Here is a 24,184-nt window from a genome sequence, read left to right as displayed (position 1 = left end):
CAGCAGCTCTTCAACAAGGTAATGGCTACTTAACCATCTTTATTTCTTGCTAGCTCAGCAGTTTAACCCGCGGGGATGGTCCGAAACCTTTATTATGTAACCTATCTTCAAACATGTAAATTGCCGTCACTTTTGTAAAACTTCATATATCTTTAACTGTAAATCGGGGATAGAGAGTGCTTTACCCTCTCGAGCTCCCCTTCATTTTTGCCTTGAGGTGACTACGTTTTGGTAACTTTTTCTTCCTTAATGTATTAAATTTTCTTATACGAGTCACCTCCATAGTTTGGGAATAGCCCCTGGTTCATCGGCCTAGTGCCTCTTGGATTTTAAAAGATTTCATGTAGGAGTGCAAGTACACGCCTCCATTCTACTTGGTGTTGCGGGCCATTAACTTAACATATTATTTTTCTACTAAGGCCCATTCGGTTTCTTTGTAAGGGTGCCTTGAGGGCAGTTAATAGTAAAGTCCGTTGTGGCCTTTGATAGGCTTGAAAAATTGAGAGCGGGTCAGCTCTTTCTTGTATTTGGATATGTGTCTCTAGGAGGCCTGACAGTGCTAGGTGGGAGCAAGTACTCCAGGTTATTAGGGGTTTTCTGCCCTTTGATATATATATATATGGTTGTGAGCTGAGAGCTCAGGAATTGTAAAAAGTGGGGCTTGAAGCCCAGATCGTTAAAGTGTCTCTAAATCTTGGCTTTCCTGGTCTTGTACCTGATTTGTTAACTTGTTATTATTCGTTGAATGTTCAAATTGTATGTCAAAATTGTTAAGTTTTGATATTTTTTGAAAATATAACCTTTAAAACAATTTTAATCAATATCTCTGCTTTGTAGTTAGACCCATTCCAGCACGAGCCTTCTTTCACCTCTGCTGTTCCACGGGTATCCCCGTAACAAGTGGTAGCAGAGCGTGGTTGAATTGGTCTCAATTAAGACCCTTTTGACGGCTAAACATTGTCTTTGATTTGAACTCTAACAATTTTCTAAGTTGCCGGAATTTTCCTTTCTATCTTTTCAAAATTTGTCAAGTTTTTGTCATCATGTCCGGCCCCGCGAATTCCACCATCCCGGCTATTTGCGCAAGGAGGAATTGATTTTAACCATTAAAAATGTTCAATCTGGAGGCACGGTTGCGGTAGACACAAAAAAACTGAAGGAGTCATTAGAGTTACCAATTTGTATTCCAACATTGGGAGAGAGAGATATTGATGAGGCACTCTCCACTATCACTGACAATACTACTGATCTAGTATCTGTAGTTAGTTTCTTTGAAGTGAGTGATCCATCTCCAAATCAACTCAAAAGTGTACAGGCTAGATTGTACCATTTTTCCAATATAGTTAGCGATCTATTGTCTCTTACGTTAAATGAACTTCAGGGTAAGGTGGCTAGTGCTCTTGTTGAACACCTTTCTAAAATATCCAGTAAAGTTGGTCAATTGTTATCTGGATCCGCTACTCCCAACACCGACCAGCCCGCCGTGGTAAACGTAGCTAGCGAGAAGGTTTCGTCCAAGGGTGAAGAAGGTAGAAAATCCGTGGCAACTCAACAAATTTCTGCCCCATTAGAAAATGAATCTGAGCGTCGTACCTCACTACCGCCGTTTGAGTTGAATAATGCACCCTCTGAAGCAGCTTCTGCGCCCCTTAGGCCTTTACCTTCCATGTCACCCGGGTTCAGTAGTTTGCCTCATCCATTAGCGATGTTGCTTAGGGGTATTTCCAAGTTATCCGTTAACTCTACCAGTGATGTCATTTCATTTTTAAGATGTTTAGTCGAGATCCAGGATCACGCCCTTGTCTTTTCTCTTTCTCCATGTCAAATTCTTCAGATTATTTATCCCTATGCCATCGGTGTCCTTTCAGACAAAATAGTAAGATCCATAGCTGATCAATCCTCTATAGAAGACTTCCACGCCCATCTGTTAGCTAACTTCATTCCGGCTCGAGCTAGGTCATCTCTAATTCAAAAGTATTATTATAGAGTACAGCGACCGGATGAAAATCTTGCCGACTTCATCCAAGACATTAAATTTTACACTAGGGTATTTGCTCTACATTTCCCTGAAGATAAAATTGTACAGGCCATTGTGGAAGGAATTTCACCATCCTACACGTCATATTTGTGTTTGGCGTCGCGTCCGCAAACTTTTGCCGAGTTAGAGGCTATGGCTGTCTCAGCCGAAGGTGTTAGATATGCTGACACATTACGTGTCGCGAAGGAGCCCCCTCCGTCTTTAAGTAATTTTTTGCCTCCACCTCGCCGAACTGTCATTGCGCGCAAATGTTATGCGTGTGGGTCGGCAGATCATCTCAGGAACAAGTGTGGCTTGGTTAAATCTAGAGGGACAAGGAATGGAGCAGGGTCATCCCAAGGCTGTTTTAAATGCTGCTCGTTTTCCCATATAGCCAAGAATTGCCCGAATACTAATAGCACCCCCTCCTGCTCAACTTATGTTGCAACGTCCACCAACACCAATAATCAAAAGTGACTAGTGGCACTGGCTGAGTCGGCACATTCTTCTCTCCAAGGCTCAGCCCCGGTTAAAGCCTCCGAAAGCTTGGAACCGGATAGAAGTTCTTCTAAACCGGCAGTTGAATGCCTTAAAGAATGTCTTAGGATTGCTGTGGATTCCCCCACACCTGTACCACTTCTCAAAATTGAATTACATAATGAACCTGTTACTGCTTTATTAGATTCTGGGAGTTTTGTTCCATTATTTCGGCTGAATAGTATTCTAAATTAAGGTCTGTCTGTAAATTTTCTGATTTTTGTTCGTCTTCGGTTCAATGAATTTCGGCAAACACTTCTCCATTAGCAATTTTAGGTTTCATCTTTGCCAGAAATAGGATTGCTAAATTTACTTGAAAAGTAAAATTGTTTGTGGCTAAGCATTTGTCTCGCCCCATTATATTAGGAGCGGATTTCATGTCTCACACAGGTCTTGCGCTCGACATTCAGAGCAAGTCGTACACTTTCAAATTTGCTAGTAATTTCAAAATCCCCTTGTTAAAATGTAATTCTGTGTCATGTTCATCTGTTTCGCCTACCCAGGATGAGATGTCGTAAGACCTTAGACGTCTCCCTGAGGAGCAGGCTGAGAGTATTCGTAAGCTGTGCCAGTCGTTTCCAGATGTTTTCTCCGATACTCTTGGTGTTACTGACCTTATGGAATACAAGATTGAAGTTACGGATTCGATTCTTGTTCGATTTCCACCTTATAGGTTATCTCCATCTAAAATGAAGGCTCTGAAGGAGATCATAGATCAGATGCTCAAGGACGGCATAATTCGGCCCTCTAAGTCTGCATATTCATTGCCGTTTTTCTTAGTCCAGAAACCCCAAGGTGGCTTCAGGCCTGTGATTGACTATAGGGCTTTAAGTCGGAAGGTGGTGTTATAATCTGTGCCCCTTCCCGACCTTCGTTCTTGTTTTTCATGGTTTCGAAAAGCTAAGTTCTTCACCATCTTAGACCTTAATCAGGCGTATAATCAGATCCCTCTAGCTGAAGAATCTAAACATCTGACAGCTTTTGCCACGGATTGGAACTTGTATGAGTACAACCGCGTGCCTTTCGGGCTCCCCACGGGAGCAGCTGTGCTAACGAGACTGCTAGATAGGGTATTCTCCGACATCAATTTCGAGTACTTATACCATTATCTTGACGATGTCGTCGTATTTTCAGAGACCTTTGAAGAACATCTAGGTCATCTGAAAGAGGTCCTTAATCGCCTTCTTAAGGCAGGGTTAAGGGTGAAGTTGTCTAAGGTTGCTTTCGCTAAGCCTTCCATGTCATTTATAGGGCATATCGTGTCGCCCGATGGTGTCGCAGTGGATCATTCTAGAACACAGACCAACCGTGATTTCAAACCTCCCAAGGACATCAAAGGTATTGCCAGATTCATTGGCATGGTGAATTTCTTCAGGAAATGTATTCCTAACTTCGCTAATAGAGCGGCGCCCTTGAACTTACTCCGTAGGAAAGGCGTCAAGTTCGAGTGGGGGCCTTTTCAACAAGCCGCTTTCGAAGACCTCAAACTAGCTCTTTGTAACGCCCCTGTCCTTGCTATGGCTGATTTCTCGAAGAAATTCATCTTCCAAACCGACGCGTCGTCGTCGGCGGTGGCTGCAGTGCTTCTTCAAGAGAGTGAACTAGGGAGGTGACCCATCGCCTATGCATCTAGGTCTCTATCGGCTCAAGAAGCCAAGTATTCCATCTATGAACTTGAGGGATTGGCTGTCTTATATGCGTTAGAGAAGTTCCGCCTTTATCTGGAACACGTCAAGTTCGACTTGGAAACGGGTAACCAAGCCTTAAGTTGGGTCTTAGCTAGGCCGCGTCGTACTGGTGATGTCCCTTATGTGTTGAGGAATGGTGTTTTATGTCGCCCATCGGGGAATGATCAGAGGATGAAAGTTGTGGTTTCTGCTGTGCTTGTACCCATGAGTATTACCACGAGACCCCACTAGGGGGGCGTTTAGGCATCTTCAAAACCCGAGAAAATATCAGAGAGATGTTCATTTGGAAAGGTATGGACGGTGAAATTCGAAAGAGGAGATCAAGTTATGATCAAAAACTTCGTTCCTTGGGCAAGCTTGCCCCCAGATTTCATGGGCCGTGCATAATTCTAGACTTCCTAACTCCTGTTACATTATTAGTGAGCAATCCAGCCACCGAGAGGATATTTAGGGTACATATGTCACAGATTAAACCCGTAAAATATCCTAGTTAACCTTGCCACTAAACATTGATGAAACTCTGAAGGTTATATTTTTCTATTAATCTTAGGCCTTCTGCCCTTTGCCTCTTATCTGCTCTGTATAAGTATGTAAGATTTTCCCCTCAGGTTACTCTGCTGTCCTTCCCGTGCAGCCATTACCAAGCTCCAGTCTCCTGCTAAATCATACCAGTGGCAAATAAAATTTTCCACGCCGCTGGCCCCTCTCCCTCTCCAACAAGAATGTGCCCTAAAATAAGAAATCACCAACAACGATTCTGCCGCCGAGATCTTACTGTTTCAGTGCCCCGCAGCCGTTCGTCGCCTTACCGCCACCGTGGTGGGGTAAGGGCCCACTCCACTCCCGTGATGTCCTTCTGTGTACGGCGCGCCGGAGGCTATCTCCCGGCACAGGCTGAAGTGCGGCGCACCAACCGCAAGCTTATCCGGGGACTGTAAACAAACTTCGCATCTGAGGCGTCCTTCACCACGACTACCCCTCTCATAGTGCGGGAGAGAGGTATCTCAGGGTACTTGAGGGGTCCGGAGGACCTCGACTGGATATCGGCAGCGGCGGCTGGTATTGCCGTCAAAATTTTGATCGTGTGATTGGCATTCTACGGCAACAAAGACACTCTCAAGCCGGAGTTCAACTAACTCCTAACTATCTACTTCAAAACAAAGGAGATTTTAAGAAAAATTGTTATGCCTTAAATGTTTTTCAAAATTCTTCTACAAACTTTGGAAATTCTTAATGTCTCCTCCATATTCTCCCACAATCTATTTGCAAAGAAGCAGAAATTTTCTTCTATTGATGACTAAATTTTGTTTAAAAACTTCTTCTGTGTCGCCCTGTGGAAACCGGCTGGTACACCTCTACGCCTTACATTTGAATTTTCCGCCTTAAAGTACTCCTCTACAAGAGGAACTCTGAACTTTAACTACTGTATCAACCAATAAGTTTTCTCAGAATATGTCACTACCGTAAATTTTGTGATTACGAAGTTGTCAGTACTGTGTGGAATTCAACTTGTTTTTTCTATTGATCAAGAAGTGTGGACATTCTCTGATAGATGTCTCTACAAAAAACTATGATCATGCACCCTGGTGCGAAGTTAAGGAACTTTCTGAAGAAATTTTGTAGTCATAAGTTTCATCTTTACTAAATTTGGTTTTTTCATTTGTGGGTTGGCAATATTAATCTTTTCTTTCCGCCAGTTTTGAATTGAGCCAACCCAAAATTTCTGTAATTAATTTTTGACCGATCGTGCCCATCTGCTTCGATTTTGATGTGTAACTCTTGGGTTTTAAAAGATTTCATATAGGAGTGCAAGTACACGCCTCCATTCTACTTGGTGTTGCGGGCCATTAACTTAACCTATTATTTTTCTACTAAGGCCCATTAGGTTGGGTACAAGATACCCCTGTTTCTTTGTAAGGGTGCCTTGAGGGCTGTTAATAGTAAAGTCCGTTGTGGCCTTTGATAGGCTTGAAAAATTGAGAGCGGGTCAGCTCTTTCTTGTATTTGGATTTGTGTCTCTAGGAGGCCTGACAGTGCTAGGTGGGAGCAAGTACTCCAGGTTATTAGGGGTTTTCTGCCCTTTGATAAATATATGGTTGTGAGCTGAGAGCTCAGGAATTGTGAAAAGTGGGGCTTGAAGCCCAGATCGTTAAAGTGTCTCTAAATCTTGGCTTTCCTGGTCTTGTACCTGATTTGTTAACTTGTTGTTATTCGTTGAATGTTCAAATTGTATGTCAAAATTGTTAAGTTTTGCTATTTTTGAAAATATAACCTTTAATTCAATTTTAATCAATATCTCTGCTTTGTAGTTAGACCCATTCCAAGCCGCACCTTCTTTCACCTCTGCTGTTCCACTGGTATCCCCGTAACAATTATTATTATTATTAATATTATTATTATTATTATTATTATTATTATTATTATTATTATTATTATTATTATTATTATTATTATACGAGCACCTCTGAGCTGTTAGGACAGATCACCTGGATGTTAGACATGTAAAATAAACTCTCTTGAGCGCCATAAAATCTGTTAATTCAATGAAGCTGTTTAATCAGAAATAGGCTACAAACCTTTGTCACCAAGAGTGCTCTTGACATACTGAGCAGCCGCCTCCACGAGCTTGTCGTTCGTAACATCGAGAGAAACTATGTGTGTTCTGTCTGAACACTTCTCCTTGAGAGCTTTGGCCCCGTCTCCTTCGGGGTGCAGGCATCCTGCATAGACTAGTAAACCAAGGGAGTCCGCTCTCAGAGCTGGAAGGTGGCCAAATCCCGTGTCACATCCTGGAACAAGAAGAGGGGAAAGGAGATATTTTTTAAAAAGCAATTATAATCAATGGGAAAAGGTAAATAAAAATGTTAACAGCTTATGAGTTGTGTTTAAACTAATTGTTGAAGAATGTAAAACAGATATGTACCGGTACCATTAAAAGTGGTAAGAGTAGTTAAGACCCGTCATATATAACAGGGAAGTAAAGAGATTAAGATGGAATTGCAGATTACAAAGAAAGAGACTTGGAAATATTTGTGGGAATAAGAAGATATTGAGGAATCTCAATAGAAAATTGAATTCAACGAAGAATTCAGCTAAGCATAACATGGTGGCAAAAAAATTGGCAGCCATATGAATTTTAGGGAGCAATGGAAGCATAGGTATAGATACTTTCAGGCAGAAACAGGTTCCAGGAAGGACAATCAACATTTTTTTACAACTTGGTTTACGTCGCTCTGACGATGGGATAGGAAAGGGCTAGGAGTGGGAAGGAAGCAGCCGTGGTCTTAATTAAGTTACAGCTCCAGCATTCGCCTTGTGTGAAAATGGGAAACCACGGAAAACCATCTTCAGGGCTGCCAATAGTGGGGTTTGAACCCACTATCTCTCGGATGCAAGCCCACGGCTGCGCTCCCCTAACCGCACGACCAACTCGCCCGGTGAAGGATATTCGAGGGATCATTAATGAACAAGGGGAGTGTACATGCGAGCCCTTCCAGAAGGCACAGGTATTCAGTCGGCAATCTGTAAAGGTAGTTGGATACAAAGTCCTGATAGAGGAGGCGATTAATAATGGCGGCTAAATACTGACATTTACCTGTGATTATAAAGACATTTATAAAAGGATACAAACGTTGAAAGGTATAAAGGCAGCTTATGAGTTGTGTTTAAAGTAATTGTTGAAGAATGTAAAACAGATATGTACCGGTACCATTAAAAATGGTAAGGATAGTAAAGACCCGTCATATATAACAGGGAAGTAAAGAGATTAAGATGGAATTGCAGATTACAAAGAAAGGGACTTGGAAATATTTGTGGGAATAAGAAGATATTGAGGATATATTGAAGGCTATGTGTTGGGATTTAGTGCCATATCTGAAATACTTATTTTATTACTGTTTGCATGAAGGAGCTAAACCAAATGAATGAAGAGTTGCAATAGTAGCCCTCTGCGTACAAGGGAAAGGGTGACAAACATAAAGCAGATAATTACAGGCCAGTCAACTTCACATGTGTTGTTTGTAAGCTCTGGAAAAGTATTCTTTTTGATTATATTGGACACGTTCGCGAAATTACTAACTGGTTTGATAGAAGGCAGTTCGGGTTTAAGAAGGGTTATTCTAGTGAAGCTCAACTTGTAGGATTCCAGCAAGTTATAGCAGATATTTTTTATATTTAGGTCAAATGGACCTCAGAAAACAGAACTCAGAGAACAAGAGAATGTTAAGTGTTTTCTAATTACGTAGTGATTATAGGAACTTTGTTATTTCTTATATACAGTGTATAAATGATATGAGTAAAGACCTGAAATCACATATAATGCTATGTGCTGTATAGAGAGAGGTGCTCAGCTGGGCGCCCGTTGAGGCTGGGCTGGCGTGACGTAAATGCGAGCAGCTCACGTCACAGTGAAGCGAGAGAGCGAACGCACTTTGCAGGGAGCATAGACGTTCAACTGTGATTACGAAGCTCTCCTCCACTACTTAGCAAAGTGTTGTTTGGGGTAGATTATTTACAATAAAACTTTATAATCACAACAAAAAATCCTGACCTTTTCAAGACATACCGGGTTGATTTATTCTGGGCTCGACATAAATGTCAGTTTTATTTACTTATTTACTTATTTACTTATTCACTCAAAGGAAACTGACACGTTATACATTTTTTGTGTTAAACCTACAAAAGGTACAGGGTTTATGCGTACAAGGTACGATGTACGGTACAACTCCTGGGATAAGAATGACAGTATTTCCATGTTTTAAAATATATCATTCCTGTTGTGCATTAAGCAAAAAGTGTTACAACTGCATAATGCAACAACAACTTTGCACAGTTTTGTAGTGTTGTGTGTCTTTCCCTGTTTAATAAATTTCTGAAAATAGAATTTAAAATGTAATAGTCGTCCGCTGATAATAGCTAGCCTCTAAATGGGGGGAGAGACTTTCATCACGGGTGAGGACATTGATATTTACTATCCAAGATTAAAGTGCAACAACAATCTATCTATCTATATATATATATATATATAATAACTTTTCCCGACTGACTGACTGACTGACTGACTGACTGACTGACTGATTCATCATCGCCGAGCCAAAAAGACTGGACATAAAAGAATGAAACTTTTGGAATACATTCATATTACAATGTAGGTGCTCGCTAAGGGAGGATTTTTGGATATTCCATCGCTAAGGAAGTTAAAAAGGGGGGGGTGAATTTTTAAAATGAGTGTATCTGTACCTCGAAAACGGAATAGTTTAAAGACATGAAATTTGGTACTTGGAATCTCCTTTAAAAACAAAGAAACACGTATTTTTTTGTTCTCGGAAAATCCCATTAAGAGGGTGAAAAAGGAGGAAAATGTGTTGACCACCTTTTATATGGAGACTTATATCTCAAAAAATGAAAATGTTACAGACATGAAAATTGGTATTTGGAATCTCCTTTAAAAACAAAGAAACACGTAGTTTTGTTTTTAGAAAACCAATTAATGGGTTTAAGCAGGAGTGACAAATGGGGTGAATTTTTGGAAATTTTTAAAATTCGTCTATCTATATCTCAACACTGTAAACGTGTGTAGCTATAAAGATTGGTATTTAGAGTCTCCTTTAAAAATAAAGAAACACGTATATTTTGGTTGCTAAGGGGGTGAAAAGTGGGGTGAAATTTTTAAATGAGGATATCTATATCTCAAAAACTTAAAAGTTTACCGACGTAAAACTTGGTATTTGGAATCTCCTTTAAAAATAAGGAAACACGTGTTTTTTGTTTTCGTAAATTCCCTTTAAGGGGGTGAAAAGTGGGGTGAAATTTTTAAATGAGGATATCTATATCTCAAAAACTTAAAAGTTTACCGACGTAAAACTTGGTATTTGGAATGTCCTTTAAAAATAAAGAAACCCGTATTTTTTGTTTTTGAATTGGGGGTGAACGGTTTTGAAAAACGGGGTGGAATTAAGAAATATATGTATTTAGGCCTACAATATATCTCAGACACTTAACATGTTACAGACTTGAAAACTGGTACTTGGAATCTCCTGTAAAAGTAAAGAGACATAGATATTTTTTTTCGGAAAATACACTTAAGGGGAACAAAAAAGGGGGTGAAATTTTAGAATGGGCATATCTACAGTATATCTCAAAACCTAACATGTTAAGGAAGTGAAAACTGGTACTTTTAATCCCTTCCAAATAGAGGAAACACGTATTTTTGGTTTTGGAAAAACCACTTGGGGGAGTGGGGAGGGGTGGGTAGAAAGGACTGAAAAGTGGGTTGAATTTTTTGTATTAGGATTCTGATATCTCAAGAACTGAAGACGTTACAAACGCAAAAATTGGTGATTGGAATCTCATAAAGAAATGCATAATTTTTTGTTTTCGGAAAGTCCACTTAGGCGGGGTGAAAAAATTGAAAAATTAGTTAAATTATTTGTATGAGTCTACATATATCTCAAAAACTATAGATGTTGAAGTCATAAAAATTGGTGTTTGGAGTCCCCTTTAAAAGTAAAGTAACACATATTCCTTTGATTTCGGAAAATCCAATTAAGGGGGCAGAAAGAATTGAAAAATATATTGAATTATTTGTATGAGGATACTTATACCTTATGAAAACGAAAGTTGATACAGACGTGAAAATTGGTACTTGGAATCTCCTTTAAAATAAAGAAAAGCGCATTTTAGGGGGGAAATAAACTTGGGGGGAGTGGGTGAAAATGTATTTAATTCCTTTTATGAGGACACATATCTCGAAACCGGAAGATGTTACAGTCGTGATAATTGGTATTTAGAAGCTCCTTTATAAATAAACACGTTATTTTTTGTTTTCGGAATATTCACTTAAGGAGGGAGGGTGAAAGGAACTGAAAAAACGGAATTATTTTTATGTGGGTACTTATATCTCAAAAACTGATAGTTACAGACGTGAAAATTGTTGCTTGGAATCTCCTTTAAAAATAAAGAAACACGCATTTTGTGGGGGGGAAACAACTTAAAGGGGGTGGGGTGAATAAGGTGTTGAATTCTTCTTGTGAGGATACTTACATCTAAAAAAAGACGTTACAGACGTGAAAATTAGTATTTGGAATCTTCTTTAAATATAAAGAAATGCGTCTTCTTTGGTTTATGGAAATCCACTTACGGGGGGGAAAGAGTTGAAATATTCGTTGAATTATTTGTATGAGGATACTTATATCTCTAAAAGGTAAAGATGTTACAGACGTGAAACTTGGTATTTGAAATCTCCTTTAAAAATAACCACGTATTTTTTTGGTTTTGTAAAATCGACTCGGGGGTGGGGGCGAGGGGGTGAAAACGAGTAAAGAAGGAGTTGAATTCTGTTTAAGAGGATACTTATATCTCAGAAACTGAAGATGCTACAGACGTGAAATTAGGTGTTTTGAATCTCCTTTAAAAATAAGGGAACACATATTTTTTTGTTTGCGGAAAGTCCACTTAAAGGGAGAGGGGGTGGAAAAAATGGAAGAAGAAGTTTAATTCATTTTATGATGATACTTACATCTAAAAAAAGAACATGTTACAGACGTGAAATTTTCTACTGTATTTTGAACCTCCTTGAAAAATAAAGAAGCACGTACATTTTGTTTTCGGAAAATCCACTAAGTGGTTGAAAATAATTGAAAAAGTGGGCAAATTTTGAAAATGAGTACCGGTATATCTACAGTATATGTCAAAATCTTAACATGTTACAGACATGAAACTTGGTATTTGGAAAGTCCTTTAAAAATACAGGTACACGTTCTTTTTGCTTTCGGAAAAGGCACGTAACGGAGGTGAAAAGAAGTGAAAAAAAAGAAGTGAATAATTTTTAATGAGGATGCTTATATCTTACATACTGATGATGTTACAGACGCGAAAATTCGTATTTGGAATCTCCTTTAAAAGTAAAAGAACATGTATTTCTTTTTGTTTTCAGAAAATGGGAATGACTGATAAAGGGGTTAAATTCTTTTAAAGGGATTTTTGTAGCCTATCTCAAAAATGAAAATGTTACGACGTGGAGATAGATATTTGGAATCTACTTAAAAAATAAACATTCTTTTTAGATTTGAGAGAAGAAACTTTCTCATATGATGTACCGTTCCATATTGCATGGTCATCTTAGCCCCAATAGTCAATAACACAAACGTGGTTTACAAAGAGTTTCCGGGGTAAATGAAACTCAGTTTGTCGGTGAATGTTTATACTTTAGGGATTTTCAGATAATGTCTTAGTACAGTACCTAGGAACGATTACTTTCATTACTTTACGAAATCCACGCGAGCGAAGCCGCGGGTAACTGCTAGTATATATATAAAATAACTTGTACTGACTAACTGACTGACTGATTCATCATCGCCGAGCCAACACTACTGGACATAAAGAAATGAAATTTTGGGAATACATTCATATTAACATGCAGGTGCTCGCTAAGGGAGGATTTTTGGATATTCCGTCGCTAAGGGGGTGAAAAAGGGGTGAATTTTTAAAATGAGGATATCTATATCTCAAAAACTTAGAAGATTACAGACGCAAAAATTGGTATTTGGAATCTCCTTTAAAAATGAAGAAACACGCATTTCTTTTGTTTTCGGAAAATCCCACTAAGGGAGGTGAAAAAGGAGAAAATGGGTTAAACACGTTTTATGAGGAGACTTATTTCTCAAAAACTGAAAATGTTACAGACATGAAAATAGAAATTTGGAATCTCCTTTAAAAATAAAGAAACACGTACTTTTGTGTATTTGGATAATCCGATGAATAGGGGGTGAACAGGAGTGACACACGGGGTGAATTTTTAAAAAGACTGTATCTGCAAATTATCTCAAACACGTAACGTTGCAGATTTGAAAACTGGTATTTGGAATTTCCTGTAAAAGTAAAGAAACATACATTTTTTTCGGAAAATCCACTTAAGGGGAACTGAAAAAGGGGGTGAATTCTTAAAATTAGCGTATCTACAGTATATCTCAAAAACTCTACATGTTGCAGACGTAAAAATTGGTATTTGAATCCCCTTTAAAAATAAGGAAACACGCATTCTTTGGTTTTCGGAAAAACTTTTAACGGGAGAGGCGGGGGAAGAATTGAAAAACTAGTTGAATTATTTTCATGAGAATGTATATATATACAGTATACATATATATACATATACAAAAAATATAAAGATGTTACAACCGTGAAAACTGGTATTTGGAATCTACTTTTAAAAATAAAGGAATTCGCATTTGGCGGGGGAATCAACTTGGTAGATGGGGAGGTATGAAACCGGAGATGAATTCCTTTTACAGGGATACATATATCCCAAAAACTGAAGATGTTACAGTCGTGATAATTAGTATTTGGAAGCTCTTTTAAAGAAATCGGTACTGTTTGTTTTTGGAAAATTCACTTGAGTGGGGAGTGTCAAAGGAAGTAAAGTAATTTAATTCTTTTTCTGGAGAAACTTATATCTCAAAACTGAAGGTTACAGACGTGGAAATTGGTATTTGGAGTCTCCTTTAAAAATAAATAAACACGCTTTTCGTGGGTGGGGTGAAACCAAGTTAACGGGCGGGGGTGGAGTGAAAAAGGAGTTGAATTCTTTTTATTAGGATACTTATATCTCAAAAACTGAAGATGTTAGAGGCATAAATATTTGTATTTGGAATCTTCTTTCAAAGTAAAGAAGCACATGTTCTTTTGTCTTCGGATAATCCACTTAAGGGGGGGTGAATGAATTGAAAAATTAGTTGAATTCTTTGTGTGAGGATACTTATATCTCAAAAACTAAAAATGGTAAAGACGTGAAAATTGGTATTTGGAATATCCATTAAAAATAAAGAAACACACACTCTTGGGGAGGGGGAATCAAATGAACTGGTAGGAAGGGGGAGGGGGATGAAAAAGGAGTTGAATTACGTTTATGAGGATACTTATATCTCAAAAAATAAAGATGTTACAGACGTGAAAAATTAGTATTTTTAATCTCCTTCAAAAATGAAGAAATACGCATGTGTTTTTTTTTTGTAAAATCTACGTAAGGGGTGTGGGGATGAAAATAAGTAAATAATGAGTTTAAATATGTTTATGAGGATAATTTACCATAAAAACTGAAGCTGTTACAGACGTGAAAGTTGGTATTTTGAATTTCCTTTCAAAATAAAGGAAAATGTATTTTTTTTTTGTTTTTGGAAAGTTCACCTAAGGCGGGAGAGGGGTGGCAAGAAGTGAAGATGAAGAATTTGAATTGTTCTTATGAGTATACATTTATATCAAAAACTGAAGGTGTTACAGACGTACAGGCATGAAAAATGGTATTTGGAATCTCCTTTCAAAATAATAAAACATGTATTTCTTTGTTTTGGAAAATCCAGTTAAGGGGCTGAAAATAACTGGAAAAGCGGGTGAATTTTTAAAATGAGTACCGATATATCTACATTATATGTCAAAAACTTAACATGTTAGAGAAAAGAAACTTGGTATTTGGAAAGCCTTAAAAACTGAAGATCTTACAGACGTGAAAATTGATATTTGGAACCTCCTTAAAAATAAAGAAACATGTATTTTTATTTTCGGAAAATACACTTAGATGGAGGTGAGGGTGGGAGAAGGACTGATCAATGGGTTAAATTCTTTTTTATCGGGATACTTATGCATATGTTAAAAACTGAAGATGTTACAGATGTGGGAATAGGTATTTGGAGTCTACTTAAAAAATAAAGAAACATGTATTTATTTTTTCTACTTGAGAGAAGACTGTTTCTCACACGTACAGTTCAATGTCGCATGATCGTCTTAGCCCCAAAAGGTGATGGTTTACAAAGAATTTCTGGGGTAAATGAAACTCATTTTTTGGGTCGGTTTTATACCTTAGGAATTTTCAGATAATATCCTAGTACAATGCCGAGGAACGATTACTTTGATCAAATTACGAAATGCACGCGAGCGAAGCCGCGGGTAATTGCTAGTGTAAATATATCTACCAGATAGATGTACAGTATACGTTCAAATAAATAACCTCACTAATTTTATTCCGGGCAAGCATGATTGGATTGGCGGTGAGTTTGTCAGATAATTTATACCCAAACAACCTCAAGCCACAACTTATCCACCTTAACTCCGTATTATATTAGAACTGTTTCTAAAGCCCCTCTTAAAATGTAATAATGAAAACTGTAATTCATTACGTACATTATAAAAATATTTGAGGTTGTAGGCCTAATTCTTTATTGCAACCGGTCAAAATACATAAACTGCAATGAACATAAGTAAGTTATTCCTTATAAGGTAAATTGAAAGTGACGTGTACTTCTGCACTCTTTCTTTCATTTATTTCTGCCTCATCGCCGCACTGATTGAGAATGACTGGGGGAGCTTCGTTCAACGTTCACGACCTGTGACAGCCACAGCGTCACTGGCTGAATAGCATACGCTGCACTCATCGCCTTCCCCCGCTTACAGTGCTGGGCGCCCGCGGGACGGAATGCCCAGGGTGAACATCTCCGGTATAGAGTAGTATATGAGTTGCAAGATTGTGAGCGACTGCAGGGGACGTAAATCAATGTTGTGACATGTACAGCAGACTATGGTATGAATGTAGATGGGATCAAAATCAACTTGTAAGTTTCACGAAGAGAAAAAGTCCTCTCAGTTTTCATCATTATGTTGATGGGATGGTAGTACCTCATGAGGAACACAGTAGGTACCTAGGTGTTAATAAAAGGAATGATCTTCATTGGGGAAATCATATTAACGAGGTAGTCAAGAAAGGTTACAGATCGCTTCACCATGGTTTTGAGAGAATTTTGGGGTTGCAGTAAGGATGTAAAGGAGAGGGCGTATAAGTCTCTGGTAAGACCGCAGTTGCAGAAAATACAGTATAGACAATACGGGACACCTCCGGATTTAACCTTGTTAAAATGGGAGACAATTCGCAAGTGGCGCTCATAGTGGCGTGACCTGGAAACTCATGCCGAATTCAAATATCAATGAAAATTCATATACGGTAATGGATAAATAAATTACGTCTATAAATAAAGTATTATTAAGATATTAACTTCAAAGTTGCCGAAGCAATTCTGGATGAATGAACGAGGAATTACTTAGCAGGTTATTATGTAAAACACCGAAATTGGAAGATCTGAAATGCACTGCTGTGAAAGGGCTTGATCGTTCATTCATGCTTTTTTTGCTTTAGCATTCCTGCCTTATCGTTAATGGTTAGATTTGTCTAATCCCTCATTTAAAAAACATTGTATCATCACATTAAGACACTTGTCAATAAACAGATCGGCACATTCCTGTCTTTTTCTTTTGGAAGGACTACCCCTTTTGGAAAGAGCAGGAGAATTTGATGTTTCATTTTTGGGAGATTCTGTGTTGGTACAGATCACGGCTTTAATCTGAGAAGAGGAATAAAAGATAGAAAAGCATGAAACTCCTATCGACAGTTATGTGTTGAAGAGTATTTACGCACAATTAAGAATATAACACACCCTTCGCTGTATAGTCGGGGATTTGTAAAGTCACTGAATTAAGCTGCATTTTTTAGTGCTTCAATACAATATATCTATTTTAATTCACATTTTCAATTAATTCACTTGATTGTAATCATAATGCTTCGGCTAACTCCGCTGCAGTCCAGGTATTTCCACAGCACGGTGCGACTAATTCAGCTATAGCCTCTGAATGCATTGCTAAGAACACTGCAATTAAATATTGTAGAAGTACTCACGTTAAAGAAGTACTTCATCCAAATTGAGAAAACAGGAAAAGTAACGATGTGATCCACTGTAGAACTTACAACCTTTACCATCAGAGTGCAAGATGTTTAGAGGATGCAAGAAGCCTATCACACCTCCTTACGCTGGTGTAAAGCCACAGTAATAGCTATATTTCAGTTGGTACAGAATTAGCCGAACCCCCTTCAAACGTCGTTCATTATTACCTGTATTGCATGTGTTTGAAGAATATTGGTGCATTGTTGGTTGGAGAATTCTCCTCCAGGACACAACAGCTCAATAGTTTGCTCACGCTTTTCATCCATTTACTGCAAGCATTTCATATTATGAGGACCATTCAAAACGAAACGAGCCAGAGGCTATAAAATGAAAACTTGTACCGTTATTTCAAAAGAATTGCCCAGCACTGTTGAGGCACCTTTCCCACTGCTACAAGGGCGGTGAATGGCCGTCTCGTAAATTTTCTGGGGCTGCGTTCCAAACGTACTGCTTGACGTCGGCGTCCGAGGTAAATCGTTTGCCTCTCAGAGCATTCTTTAGCTCACATTGGACTTTTTTGGGTTGCGACGACCCTGCATGCTTCCACTGGAGACTTTGTCGTTTTGACTCGGGTTCGAAGTGATGATACCATGTCTCGTCTCCAGCGACCACTCGTGAAAGAAACTCATCCCCTTTCTTGGCACAGCGCAGCAAATGTTCAAGAGGTCCATTCAACATGCTTCCTGTGCTGGTTGAATACTGTGAGGCACCCATTGGGCGCACTTTTAGCGAAATTTCAATCTGTCCTTAAAGATGGCGTGAACCCTTCCGACGGTCACTCCGACCTCTGCGCCAACGGTTGATACTGTAACTCGCCGGTCTTACATAACGAGGCCATTCACGTGCTGGACAATGGCATCGGTAATGCAGCGTGGCGTTCCAGACCGTGCATCATCGGCCAACGACATCCATCCTTCCTGAATCACTTGAGCCATTGCCTTGACCCTTGCAATGGACAAGCAGTGATCTTCGTACATTTGTACCATTCTTTGATGAATTTTTATTCCCCTCACTCCTTCTGCTGTCACGAAACGCTCTACACACCTTTGCTATTCTATTTAAGCCTCCATTTCATTGTTTTCAGCACGACTGGGTGCAGTGGACGATCAACGCGTGAGCGTGCTAGATCTGTCGTCACGTGGTGTGCACCCATGTCCCTCCAGCGGCGAGCTTAGGACCTCAGCGCTCTTATAGGGACCGCACCTTCTCCCGCAGGCAATTGCATGACGGTCCTTTCAGGGGTAATATTTTATAGCCTCCGGCTCTTTTCTTTTTGCATGGCCGTCATATATATCATGTTAGGTAGGGCCCCATCCTCACAGACGCGCAGGTCGCCTATACGGTGTCAACTCGAAAGACTTTGCCCAGGCCTCCCCCGAGGCAACAAAACATTATTATTACTAGGCCGTCGATGAACACGTTATCCTAACATAATTTTGATCAATAGCGAAATGTACACATTATTATTATTATTATTATTATTATTATTATTATTATTATTATTATTATTATTATTATTATTATTATTATTGTTGTTGTTGTTATTGCAATTTGCTTTACGTCGCATCGACACAGATAGGTCTTATGGCGACGACAGGGTTTGGAAAGTGCTAGAAGTGGGAAGGAAGCGACCGTGGCTTTAATTAAATCAGCATTTGGAGGGAGGAATTAACTCCACAGCCCATAACTGTTCTGGAATTTTAAAACTTAATAACTGAAACAATATTTATGCAGTAGGAATACATTTCGAACAGCATATCCTGGATGTTGTTCGGTACCTGTCGCAGTATTCTAGACGTTTCCAGGCATAAGAACGTAATTTAAAAATTCCAAAATCTGAAGAATTTGTTTCGTTCTTCAACTGACTGAGTAACAGATGGAGAAATAAGGAAAAAATTTAAACGTATACAAATTTTATTCCAGTGTGTTATAATGCAGAATGGACTACAAAGCAGAAAAATACGTTTGAAATTTTGAAGAATTACACATTTTTGCTCAGGAAAGGCGAATCGTATCTTTATTAGTGAAAGACAGTCTTCAAGGACAGTCGTATAAGTTGGCCAAGTAAGGATGCTCTCATAGAAGTCTCTCTTTCCTGGGAGATCATAGGTGATGATGTTTATTTAAGTCTTGAAGCCTTTTCTCGTTTATAGTTATGTTCCCAGTGTAGACAGTTTCTATAGGAACGGTGATATAATCCAGTAAGTTTAGCTTTTGAAGGAGCAATTTTGCCTTCAAGAGAACATCAGTGTATTTTATATCATAAAAGTCCCCAGTTCAATACTGAACAATATATTTGCTTTTTATAAGCAACAAGAATTACATAACAAATAGAGTTGTACATATTTCATCCCTTAATGTGGCACATCGTCAGCTACATTCAAAGATCAAAACTGTCCACGCCGGTAGTTCAAATATTGCACCAGTTGAAACTCCTCTACAGGAGAAAGTCTGAACTTTAACAAACTGTATTAACTAAACGGTTTCTCGGAAGATGTCACTACTGTAAATTTGGTAATTTTGAAGTGTTCTGAACTGTGTCTATTTCGATTTGTGTTTGTTTGCTCCGTATGAAAAAGTTTGGACATTCTCTAACAGATGTCTCTACCAAAACTATGATAACGCACTCTGGTGTGAAGGAATGTACTCTCCTGAAGAAATTTTGTATTCCTAAATTTTGGTTTTACTAAATTTTGTTCTGTGGTTTGTGGGTTGGCAATATAAATCCTTTCTTTCCACCTGTTTTGAATGTAGCCAATCAAGTATTTCTGTAATTAATTTTCCACCAATAAGGTGCTTCTTCCTCGTCTTGTGTATTAGTTTTTGCTGTTATCCAATAAAAGTTTGTGGGCGGGTTGTTATCATTCATGAAAGGTCTCGAACTTTCCACGAGGGTATAAAAACTGCTGATTTTCTGGTCTCGGGGCCACTTCAGTAACATCTCTCTTAGTGTGTGAATATGTAGCAGGGGGCGGGAAGCGCCTCTATCTTCAAGCAGAAGTTCTTCAACAAGGTAATGGCCTGTTAACATCTTTATTTCTTGCTAGCTCAGCAGTTTAGCTCTCGGAGAAGGTTCGAAACCTTTAAAATGTAATCCATCTTCCTTAAAATGTAATTCCCTTTTTCTATCTATGTAAAAACTACTATTTCTTGAACTGTAAAGCGGGGATAGAGAGTGCTTCACCCTCTCGAACTCCCCTTCATTTTGAAAAGGAGGTGACTACGTTTTCATAACCGTTCTTCTCTTCTTTAATGTAGTAAGTTTTCTCATACGTGTCACCTCCCTAGCTTGGGATTTGCCCCTGTATGATCGGCCTAGCGCCACATAGGTTTTAGACAAAAACTTTGTGTAGGAGTGCAAGTTATCGCCTCCATTCAATTTTGTATTTTGGGCCATTTACTCAACCCGTTTTGTTTTCCTTCCTGCGAAGGCCCAGTAGATTGGGTATTAGATACCCCTGTTTCACTGTATGTGTGCCTTGAGGGCAGTTAGTGTAAAGTCAGTTTATGGCCTCTTAAATAGGCTTGAAGACTTTGAGAGCGCATCTGCTCTTTCTTATGTGAGAAACGTGCCTCTAAGAGGCTTAACATGGTAATTGGGAGCAAGTGCTCCTTGGCATGATTGGGGTTTTCTGCCCATTTGTGTGAACTGGGTACATTGGTAAAGTTGGGCTCATAGCTCAAGGATTGTAACTGTGGGGCTCGAAGCCCAAAACTTGTAACGAACTGTAATCTGTAATTTCTTAATTTGTTGATCTGCTACTTGGTACCTGTTATACTTTGTTATTTGTTGATTTTGAAAAGAAAATATAACCTTGTTAAAGTTTTAAATTAACTTTAATTTGGTAGTTGAGACCTATTACAGCCCGCACCTTCTTTCACCTCTGCTGTTCCACAGATACTTCGGAACAAAACAAATTCCAAATAAATATGGAAAAGATATACATTGAGATATCAAAACCAGATCACATAAATGATGCACCATGTGGTACTATTGTCATAAATACACTAATTTTTAAAAACTAATTCCGGTTATATATTACCGTAGAAAACTTTTAGGTCCATGAGGCATGTTGATGAGATATGTTGACATATTAACAGTGCAGCGGGAAGTAACGCTGTCGTCCAAGTAAGGTGTTACGTTTAGATGTATAGCTTGTAGCACACTGCCTTATACAAGCACTTTCTTTTTTGTCATCGACTTCAGGAATTTTGTCTTATAAGAGTGCTTTAAGTGTAATAATACGAAACAAATAAAATTTTATACTTTTAGATTACAAGTAAGGAACAATGTTTAAGATTAAGGGACAAAACATGTACCACTATATTTGATATGTAATTGATATTGTTTAAAAAAGCAAATATATTGTTCAGCACTGGAAGAAAAGGTGGACTCCTCTTAAAATACTCCTTATGATATAAAATACTTATCGCCAATGCGGGCTTCAGCGATTATAAATTATTATTATAAATAATCTACCGCAAACAACACTTCGCTGAATAGTGGAGGAGAGCTTCGTATCACAGTCGAACGCCAATGCTCCCTCGCTTCTGTGCAAAGTGGGTTCGCTTTCTCGCTTCACTGTGACGTGTGCTTCCTACGTAAGCTGCCCGCATTTACGTCACCCCAGCCCAGCCTCAACGGGCGCCCAGCAAGATATATATTATATTCATACGGTCAAATGGATTGTATAGTTACTAACCTGTCCCAGACTTTTAATAGGGTAGATCTTAGAAGATTACAATACAAGATTACAAGATTACAAGATTACAATACAATATTCACCCCATGGACGAAGAGTGATACTAAAGGTGGTGAAAAAAGTCACTCCTTGGTTTACTTTACAGGATTTTTGACATCACAGATGTAAATGCCCTCAGAGCATTCTACGTTTCCTCTATCTTACAGATTGTTGAATACGCCTCTCCAGTCTGATCCATTTCTGCTTCTTCAAATATCAGCCAGCTTGACCGTGTACAATCTTCTTTTCTGTGCTATCGTCAGAGCTGCTACTTAAGCACTAACCAAGTGCTTGGGAAACTAAAACACAAAACTCTTTCTGCTCGGAGGAAAGTAGCCGACCTAAAGCTGCTATGCAAAGCAGCTAATTGTTTACAAGGTCTCCAGAATTAGTTTCCTTATTCCCCTTCCACGTCCCATCCCGTAATACCAGAATGAAGACCCTATTCCTTATTATTCCTTACTCCCGGCTTTCTCTCGCCCAGAGGTCCTTTTCTGTACGTGTTCCAGCAATGTTTAATACTTTATGTAACAACAAGAACCTAGATATCTTCGTAATGTTTCCATCCTTCTGTCATGATATTTCTCATATAACTTAAAACTTAAGTTTCCTTCTTGTTCTTTACCGTTTTTATCTCTTGTATTTAAGTGTATTTTCCTTTGTTTATTTAGTTGTTTATGCAAATATGTATTATATAGGATTGTACAGTTTTTATTGTGTATATTTGTCTACTTTGTAAATATTTATGTACATTTCAATTTAGATGAATATCTATTGTACATAGCTCGGATCTTTGTACTTCGGCGTTATGCTGTTTCTGATCCTAAATAAATAAATAAATAAATAAAAATGTGAGCCTGGAGACAATTGAATAATTCTTATCATGCAAGTATACTGTAGAAAGCTACAGGAAACAACAGCAACATCGATTAATTAGTAAAAATAAATAATAAAATTCAACACACCACAATAATTCGACCGAGCTCGATAGCTGCAGTCGCTTAAGTGCAGCCAGTATCCAGTATTCGGGAGATAGTAGGTTGGAACCCCACTGTCGGCAGCCCTGAAAATGGTTTTCCGTGGTTTCCCATTTTCACACCAGGCTGTACCTTAATTAAGGCCACGGCCGCTTCCTTCCCACTCCCAGCCCTTTCCTGTCCCATCGTCGCCATAAGACCTATCTGTGTCGGTGCGACGTAAAGCAACTAGCAAAAAAAAAAAAAAAACAATAATTCGAGCGTTAGATAATTTAAGTAATAACCGGTAATTGAATGTGGTGAAGGCACTTCACGGTATTGTAGCTGAAGAACACACTGTTCGATGCAGAGTTTATTATAGCACCAGGAACACATCATTAAAACATTTTCATCATAGTTATCTACACAGCAGCTTCCGGATACATGAAAATTAATGTCTAGAGAACATATGAATATCGAACACGAGAAGAATAACACTTGTTGCTTGCCAGATGAATGCAGGTGATTAAAATCTAGAGAATGCATTTTGATTACGAAAGTTCGGTCATGAAATTTCGTAGCCATGAGTGAATATAGTCCATAGAGCTCCTGGTTCGATATAAAAAGAAAGTACGTTGATCGTTTTGCGACATTTTTATACCAGAGATTGAACTGTTGTGTCCTGGGCTGTTAAGGCGATAAGGACCCCGTTGACCCCGCGGGACGGGGGGACCCATGGCTTGTGAGGGGCCCATCACTGTGCTATATCAACTTTTTTAAAGTGTAGGCGATGCATGTTTTCCTGTTTCATTCTGCCCATGCACTCCACTACCAGTTGGTTTCACTCAGTTCCCCACTGCTCTCTAAGGAAAAGCACACTCACCTAAAACTTGTAGCCTACTATGTGAATCTCATCTCAATACTCAGCTCCCGAGTTCATATTCGAAACCGGACTAAGTGGTTAAAAGGTCATTATCAGCTTCAGCCCACTTATGTCAGAGCGTTCGTGTGCTGTCTGGGCCTATCAATGCAAACGGGAGACTGCGGGTTCAAATCTCACGTTGGCTGTCCTCCAAATGCTTTTCTCATTTTCGTTACCAGTGAAGTATTGGAACTAGGAATGGCACTCTTACGAGAGCTGCAGACGTCTGCTTTCCCAATTATTAACAAAATCTGAGCTAAAAGAAAAAACTACGAATAAAAGAATCGGTGCCTTAAAAAGCGTCGAACAAATTTATTATTATTATTATTATTATTATTATTATTATTATTATTATTATTATTATTATTATTATTCAACTTCGCTAATCGGCCAACTAAGGACCACGATAAGCCTCACTTTACATTCTGGCATTTGTTCATTTTTCGATTGATCCACATCGTCTTCATTAGCTCACTGTGTTTATCACGACGTTCTTCTGTCCATTTAGTACCAGTTGCCCGTTTTTCGTCCCGGAAAGTCTCAAAAGTCTTGATGGCTGCTCTG

General features: G+C 38.7%; 1 protein-coding gene across 1 annotated transcript in view; it reads right to left on the bottom strand.

Moving 5' to 3' along the window:
* LOC136863803 (17-beta-hydroxysteroid dehydrogenase type 6-like) overlaps positions 1-24,184 on the bottom strand; it is a 176,023-nt gene that overhangs the window by 116,449 nt on the left and 35,390 nt on the right. Inside the window, exon 3 of the mRNA XM_067140142.2 lies at positions 6,819-7,031. Within this exon, the coding sequence (XP_066996243.2) occupies positions 6,819-7,031 (213 nt within the window). The remainder of the gene's footprint in view (positions 1-6,818; positions 7,032-24,184) is intronic.

Source organism: Anabrus simplex, chromosome 2 (genome assembly GCF_040414725.1).
Source record: "Anabrus simplex isolate iqAnaSimp1 chromosome 2, ASM4041472v1, whole genome shotgun sequence".
Classification (NCBI taxonomy): Eukaryota; Metazoa; Arthropoda; class Insecta; order Orthoptera; family Tettigoniidae; genus Anabrus; species Anabrus simplex.
The sequence above is the reverse complement of the archived record's forward strand: the minus strand, read 5'-3'. Positions and strand labels throughout refer to the sequence as shown.